We start from the raw sequence: 8,798 nt of genomic DNA on the forward strand, positions 1-8,798 counted from the left end.
GTATATATATATATATATGTATATGACGTCGGTAGCGAGCTCGAGCTGCTCCGCTAGGGTTTCGCCCAACGACGATTCCCTGGCTTGATCTTTTGGCTTTACCATCGTGCTCGTGCTCGAAGACGAAGCTCTCGCACTCGACAACGAATTTTGGGTTCGTCAATCTCTCCTGCGATCGTCTACTCCTACGCCGTCGTCACGTCTTGTTGCTTCTGTGGACGTCGAGCTGCAACTGACTATCTTGTCTTCGTCGTCTCGTCGCTTCTGCGTGGTCGTCGAGCTGCGAGCCGCGTCACTGCATCAGGTCGTCTCGTCGTGGTTCCTCTCGCTCTCCTTCGCTGCAGCTGTTCCGCGATTTGCCTTGTCGAGCTGCGACTGTTCTGCGGCTTCGACAACTGCAGTTTTTTGCCCCGACCTTTCGACTTGCTATTTTTGCCGCTGCCCGACTTTGGCAGGGCTTCTCTTGCAGTGATGGAGCTTCCTTCGTTTACGGTTGAACCTGACAAAGTCTCCTTTGCCCACGTGATGGGTAATTCTCAGAGGGAGATGACGGTTGTGTTCCCTCAAGTTATAAGGAGCAACAGGAAGGTGATTGCCCCTTTATCAAGAGTGCAGACAAGAAAAGTGAGAAAACAACTCTTTTTTTCTCCGAGCTAGAAATTTCATCCCTTATTGATAAATTCAAGTTTACTGTTATTGGAAAATTTCAGTGGAGACAACCACCTATGGATGTTATCAGGAAAAGTTTCGATGATATCAAATTAGTAGGAAAGTGGAAAGTATGGCTCATAGATGAAAGTCACATATTAATTCAACTAGCCGTGCCTAAAGACTACACTGAGATTTTTTCCAAAAAATATCTCAACATTGCTGGTAAACCAATGAAGCTACTTAAGTGGTCTCCTAATTCCCCAAGCGCGAATCTCCTATTGTATCGATATGGTTTAGTCTACCTAATCTCAAGCTACACTTTTTTCATCATCGGGTTCTTTACTTTATTGGTGTCATACTTGGGGACCATTTGAAGCTAGATCTACCCAATTTTAACCTAGCCAGACCTTCTGTGACCAGAATACTTGTTGAAAGAGATATTACTTTACCTAATGTTACTGATTACTTTACCTAATGTTACTGATGTTTGGTTGGGCACAACTCACAATGGATATTGACAACAAATTGTTCTGGAGCATAGACCTCATTATTGTTCTCTCATTGTATGATGGTTGGGCACAACCTTGATAAATGTTATAAGCTTCACCCTAATTTGAAATCTAAAGATCAAGTGAATAAGAGTGGATCTCACCGCGCTACTTTGGATATATCTGTTTTATCTGAAGAAAAAACTACCACAGAACAGTTATGGTGTCTGATTTAATCTCCCTTGTGGCTCCTCCCCTTGAAAATACTATTTTAGCGATCGATGAGAAGCTGGATGGCCCTGCTGAGCAACCTACACTTTCAAACCCTCAGTTGCAGAAAACATTAGGTGAAGAGGAGACATTTCATGCTTCACACACACTTGAACCTACAGTCGTTCAACAGTTGACAATCCTTCTTCTGGTGCTCATCGGCTTTTACCTGCCCAGTGTTCTGTTTACCAACACGATGATCAGATGAGCCAGTCTTCTGAGGAGGAATGACAGGTCTATTCAAGGAGGAAGAAGAAGATTGGAGACAAACTTCAGCTTGAGAACATAATGGATGATACTTTGGTTACTTCGGGAAATAACTCGACACTCAACAATTTGTTATCAGGATCTCGCCCTAGAACTAGAGGCATAGGCAGGACTATACTGGCTCGTCCCTAGCTATTTCTTTTTTGCGATTTTGGTATATTTCCTTTTTTTGGGTTTCTCTGTATCTTTTCTCTTTTGGGGTGTTTGTCTGTGTTGTATCGTATGGGTAGGGTGCCTCTACTGGGCCCTCTCATATAACATTTATGTATCTTTCCTATTTTAATTGATTAGCCCTTGGGCTTTCCAAAAAAAAAAAGAAAAAAAATAAAAATGAAATATATATATATATGGTTATATATTAGTACTTTATTAATGTCAGTTTTTAAATAAAAATTATATAAATATATATGCATTAAAGCAATTGAGCTTAGCTTTGTTCCAAAACATAACAGGCGTGGGTTCAAACCTCACGCTAGGCCAAACTTTAATTTTTGTTTTTGATCGGGCTGGATCTGGTCTTGTTGGCCTGTGCTTCCTGTTGATCGGCCCATTAATGACCTGGTTTGCATTCCTAAGCTGCAGTGGGCGAGCTGACTTTTGTGGGCCGCATTTAGGTGGGCTCGACGAACCAACAAAATTTGAAGCAGGTAGGCCAACAAGATTCGAAGTGGCTGGAAAAAAGCTAAACCGGCCCACTAAAATAAAAACTAAATATTAAAGTTAAACCAGCTGGAATAAAAGCTAAACAGGTTGAAATAAAAGCTAAACCGACCCGCTGAAATAAAAATTGAAATGAAAGTCAAACTGGTTGAAATAAAAACTAAACTGGTTGAAATAAAAGTTAAACCAACCTGCTGAAATAAAAGTTAAAACGATTGAAATAAACTACCATTAATGTAGTTGTTTTTTTTAATATGCTACATTTAATAAAAGTTTTTTCTTTTTAATAAACTGCTGTTTTTTTTAATCTTTTTTTTTATGATAAGCTACTTTAATCCACTGTTTTTTTAATAAAAAGTTATTTTATAAGCTGCATTTAATAAAAGCTATTTTTTATGAGCAACTTTTTTTTTCTTTATAATAATTCGACGGACTGGGTATGGATTTTCACGATTCTTTAACCCTTATTTGTTGTTTTTGAGGGAGTACTTCACAGTTACTGTTTGTTGGGAGCCGCTTTGAGAAAACTACATGGGCTGTGGCTCGGAAGGTCATTTCTTAGATTTCTTTAATTTTACAACTGTGAATCGTTCGGGGGGAATGAAAGTTTGACCTTGAACAATGATTTCTCGCCCACAAATTTATGAATATATTGTGTCTCAAACATCCTCTTGAAGTCACAAATTCCTAGCATCTACAGTATTCCCTCAATTGTCTGAAGAGAGACAGACAACTGTTGGAACCTTCCTCGCCTCTCGCGGAGCCCCCAATTGTTTTTCGCAAAGAAGAATCTCACTGACATTCAAGGAGATTTCTATAGGAATGTGGGATTTTTTTCCCCCATATTGTATGGCCAAAAGTTAATGGAAGTTCATGACGGGTTTGAGATATCTAGGGGAATAGCTTGCCAAGCGAACTAGCTGGCTCGATTAGAATAATTCAATGGATTGATCAAACCATCCATGTAGTTACGGGCAATGACTCGCTTACAGTGATCTGCACACAAACGTCTGCTTAAATTGAGGAAAGCTCGTAACTCGATAAAAAAGCCCAACTCACCTCGAGACCTATTCATCCAAGGAGATCAACTCACCCTACGAATAAGTTGATTAAGAGATGCATATCAAGTTAGTTATGCTTGAGGATGTGATATTTTACAAGTTATAATTGTCCATGCAAGAGAAGAAGGATAATATAAAATATAACTCTTTTTAGAGAAGAAGATGAGGGATAGATTAACGATCTGTTGAGACCTAAGTGTAACGAGTTCAAGGAGTCCTGGATTTGCAATGCATAAACTAAACCCTTTATGAAAATGGGCGACCATTGTAATATAAGGAGATTCTCACAAGTATTAAAAACATCGATCTTTTCATATATTTTCTTGCTTAATTAAATTAAAGCCTTCCTTATTTCAATTCATTTTTTGATGGTGTGAATTCACGGACAAATCAAGATTTGTATCCAGTTAGTTATGCTTGAGGATATGATATTTTACAAGTTATAATTGTCCATGCAGGAGAAGAAAGATAATATAAAATATAACTCCTTTTAGAGAAGAAGATGAGGGATAGATTAAGGATCTGTTGAGACCTAAGTGTAATGAGTTCAATGAGTCCTGGATTTGTAATGCATAAACTAAACCTTTTATGAAAAAGGGCGACCATTGTAATATAAGGAGATTCCCACAAATATTAAAAACATCGATCTTTTCATATATTTTCTTTCTTAATTAACTTAAAGCCTTCCTTATTTCAGTTCATTTTTTGATGGTGTGAATTCACGGACAAATCAAGATTTGTATCCAGTTAGTTATGCTTGAGGATATGATATTTTATAAGTTATAATTGTCTATGCAAGAGAACAAGGATAATATAAAATATAACTCTTTTCTGAGAAGAAGATGAGGGATAGATTAAGGATCTATTGAGACCTAAGTGTAACGAGTCCAATGAGTCCTTGATTTGTAATGCATAAACTAAATCCCTTATGAATAAGGGTGACCATTGTAATATAAGGAGATTCTCACAAATATTAAAAACATCCATCTTTTCATATCTTTTCTTTCTTTATTAAATTAAAGCCTTCCTTATTTCAATTCTTTTTTTGATGGTGTGAATTCACGGACAAACCAAGATCCAACACATATGCTATCAAGATAGCAACATCTTCCGAGTATAAAATCTCTAGACATCCTTACAACTGGGGGACAAACCTATTCAAAATACTATAGTACATTTAAGAAAAATGGGATAAACGTTTTTGATATTGCCCTTTTAACACTTTTCCCATTACTTGGCGAAAAGTAAATGAGGAATATTTTATTGCAGATTTCTTTCTGGAATTAATCCAAGCTTATTTAATGATTGGCATTGTTAATCCTAATATCCTCGCAACTCTCACATGTATTCTTTGGGTCACTGAGTTTATTGTTCTTTCTTCTGATTACAAGCATTTTGCTCTTGGTTTTTGCACAAGAGGTAATGATTGTTGTGGTGGATGTGCTTGTGGTTGAAACTTTTTTGCACATTGCCAATACTATTAAAACACTAATAACTTTTTTTATTAATGTTTGAAAAAAAAAGATATCCTTAAGCCGATCAACATGTCACCACTTCTGCCTCTTAGTGCATATTAACTCATTTGGTTAGAGCATTCTGCCAATAATGCGAATTTCATAGGTTCATGGACAATCCTGCGGATCATCATTCGCCCCAGACGTGACAGGATGCATCAGTCGACCCTGGACCGAAACGGTCCTTCCGAAACACGGTTCATCTTGATTTTATTATTACGTCTCTTTATTGATGACTACATCAGAGTTTTAGTTGCACTTTTTGGAAGTGTTAGTCCGAAATATTTGTTTTGTTCAAACATTACTATTTAGACTTTAAATTCAAAATTTTACTTATATTAAAATTCTTTGTTTCTATAATGCCCTAAACTATATGCCATTTGTTCTTCGCTCATTTTGTGTTGCAAATCGTATTATAAATCAGTCATATTGCTGTTAGACATCCCGACAAAATGTTGCTATTGAACTTATGCAACAGCTCCTTTCCAGTTCCTTGCTTTTTCATATAAATATTACACAATAATTTGGGGAGTGCCATTCTAACAAATTGCATTTTTATTCAACCGTGTGTCCACTGCTTTGAGTGGGCTACTTATTTTCCTTAGTTAACCATAAAATTTAATTTTTACTTGCATTTTTTATTGTGCTTGTTTAATCCATTCACTGTCTTGAATGTGATGAACACTCTCATCGTGGTATTAAAAACTTTTTTTTTCCTCGTTTCGTCCTATTTCTCTTTGTTCTTTTTATTCTCAAAACTTATAAAGAATCACTGCTCAATTATAATTGGAAGCATGAAATTGAATGAGAATTTTTAAATTTTGTTGCTTGGAGATAGGGCTCTCTCTTTGTGGAGTTTGTATAGAAAGCAGATTTGAACTTATCCCTTGTTGTAATTACCTATAAGTAGTGTTTAATTTCATTATTGAGAGCCGGAATACACAGCAAGGGGATTGCTGTTCTTCCCTTCGTTTAATTTAAGTGCATTTACATACATACGACACAATTCTTATGTATTTACATATCTAACACCTAAATTTTCATGTTTACATACACACCACTTATATCTTTAACATCACATCAAAATTACCATCACCGCTATCTTTTTAAAAGTGTAATACATCTTGTCATGCATAAATTTATGAAACCCAAGTGTTATAAGTTTAAATATTCAACTTTTGGGTGTTAAATAGGTAAATACATAAAAAATGTGTTTTATATGTAAATCTTCCTTTAATTTAAGACTGCTTGATTCACTTTGTCAATTCACTTGATAAAATTTATTTATTTACCTTCCTGTTTGGGGTTTGGCAGTTAAAAGAATTACTTAAAAGGTTAATCCTGTTATGCGCAGATCCAATGATGGTCCAGCTTCTGCTTGTGTGAAAGTTCTTCATTCTGTGATTAAAGAAGGAAATCATTACTCCCATGATACAGGTGCCGGGGTTTTACTCGTGCAGGCAGAAACTCTGCAGGTTTTTTTTTGTTTGAAGATTTACATACATGTCACTTTATTTACATTGTTTCAATAGCGAGCACCTATACTTCAGTTTTTATTTATATGTCACTTTATCTATGCATGATAATATGTATTTCATTTTTTAAAATTTAAAATAGTGATATTTTTAATGCAATATAAAACATGTCACTTTATTTACATTTGTTTCAATAGCTAGCACCTATACTTCAGTTTATATATATGTGTCACTTTATCTATGCATGCTAATGTGTATTCCATTTTTTAAAATTTAAAATAGTGATATCTTTTATGCAATATGAAATTTTTGGGTGGTATAAATGCAAAAAACTAAAATCTGTGTTAGATATCATAGGAATTAGGTGGTATGTATATAAATGCCCCTTTTTTTTTAATGCACCTAACAATTGTTTTGTGGTCAACGGCTTTGAAGAAAATGATCAAAATGATCCTTTAGATTTTTTTGGTATGCTCATTTTCATCCCAAAATTTCTCAACTTATAAATTTGATCCCTGAACTCTTCACAGCTGTATCATTTTATTTCTCTTGTCAACTTCTGCATTATTTTCTATAAAATTTGGAGAGATTATTGAAAGTTTTTTTTGTATCAATTGTTATCCATAGAAACATGCAAGTCAGTGGTAGGGCCCAATTGGTTCAAACTTGATGAGCTGAGGCTTGATGTGAAAATTTGGGACTAAAATGAAAATCTATAATATTTTGGTACCAATTTGTTAAATAATTTAGAGACTAAGCATCTATTATTAGGCTGCAGGAAGTCCACCTCTACTGAATGCTGTAGAAATGGTTGCAGCTTACACCTCTTCGTCTTTTGGCGTCGGCTATTTTGGGAGCCATATGGATCGTCCGAAGGTATAACTTAATTTTATTGTGAAATAATTTATCCACCAGATGTTTCAAGAAGAACTATTTATGCCGATAATGTTTTCCGGCTTATGGCTATATTTTTATAAAATTATTTTTAGTCATGTGATTTCTTAGATTATGAAACATTTCATATTAAATGTATTTTAATAGGGCTTTCAGCACAGTTAACTTGGCCACATTTCATCACTGTCAATGGAGCATCTATTTTTCGCTCTTGGACCATCTAATTTGGTAGCAAACATTGTACACTATAGAAAAATTTAAATTGAATTTGGTCCCATAAATAGCTTGGATGATAAGGGGATGACAGTAAACATGATATTTAGAAATTCGCTACAAGAAGTATAAGATGATTCCTAGGTAAATTTATGTCCAAAAGATTTAGAAGAAAAAATAAATTAGTGGAGCAAAGATTCGTTTTATGTTAAGAAAGGTAGAGGTAGACCTAAGAAGAGCTGGGCATGTCGTATAGTTGATCTTAATTTATTAGAATTGAATGATAATATGTATGACACTCAATAGGACAATGAATGAAGAAAAATGATTCATGCAGCCGACTCCATTTAGTGGGATAAATGTTTGTTGTTGTTGTTAGAGCAAAGATTTGTCTGTTGACAATCCTAGAATGAGCAAAAATTACAAAAAAATTGTGCAAACTAAGTTCACGATGAACGGAGATTGTGAATATTATAAAATCGGCCACAAATTCTTAGACATGAAGAGACTTGAAGGAACTTCTTGGTAGAGTAGCAGCGTTCTACTTCTGTACTTCACAACATTAGTATGCTAATGTTCCATTTTACTTGCTGTTGGTAATAATGCACAACTTCCATGCATTATTTTATTGTATAGATATTTTAGTTTTATAACCACATTCCTGCATTATGATTCTTGATATTTCTTTTGCAAAACAATAAAAGAGAAGTGCCAAGATGATCCCCCAATTCTATAGGTGTGTTTTAGTCCCATAGTCTATAAAAATATCAATTTAGTCTCCCGACCTTTTTAATGAGGGCTTAAATAGTCTTTCCTCTCAATATTTTAACCCATATTAAAAGAGTCTAGGGATTACTTCATAATTTTAGACTCTAGGACTAAAATAGACACATAAATAGTTAAGGGATTATTTCAACACTTTACTCGCACTAAAACCTTGTTAGAATATGCCATGATGGCTTTTTATGTCGAGGCTATATGACCACCTCTCTTACATGCCCGGTGCAGGTGTCAATACTAAGGTCTACAGGACAAAAAAATGGCGGTGATATAAACCATTTTGCGACTCGAATCGACCTTTGCTCGGCTTAAATTTTTATGTGATGATGCAATTATGGGTTTTGTTGTGCTGTTTTTCATTAAAATGTATATTTAAAGAAAAAAAAAAAAGGTAGCTGTGAAATGATGGTAAGTTTGCCTTCTCTTAGGTGCATTTGATTTGATTAGAGTTTAGGATTATTTGCAGCATACCTTTGAAGATATGTGATTATAAGTTTTTTTTATCAATCTTTCCTGTTTTTTATA

The 8,798-nt window shown here is 34.9% G+C and overlaps 1 protein-coding gene across 2 annotated transcripts in view; it reads left to right on the top strand.

Moving 5' to 3' along the window:
- Positions 1-8,769, top strand: part of LOC110020262 (putative threonine aspartase) — a gene marked incomplete at its 5' end in the record, with an annotated part of 19,033 nt that extends 10,264 nt beyond the window's left edge. The window contains 3 exon segments of one of the 2 annotated variants that reach the window (XM_020718305.1): positions 6,266-6,386; positions 7,158-7,262; positions 8,502-8,769. In XM_020718305.1, the coding sequence (XP_020573964.1) occupies positions 6,266-6,386; positions 7,158-7,262; positions 8,502-8,585 (310 nt within the window). 2 annotated transcript variants of the gene reach the window in all.
- Positions 8,770-8,798: the final 29 nt, after the last annotated feature.

This window comes from Phalaenopsis equestris, unplaced genomic scaffold (assembly GCF_001263595.1).
Source record: "Phalaenopsis equestris unplaced genomic scaffold, ASM126359v1 Scaffold000002, whole genome shotgun sequence".
Lineage (NCBI taxonomy): Eukaryota > Viridiplantae > Streptophyta > Magnoliopsida > Asparagales > Orchidaceae > Phalaenopsis > Phalaenopsis equestris.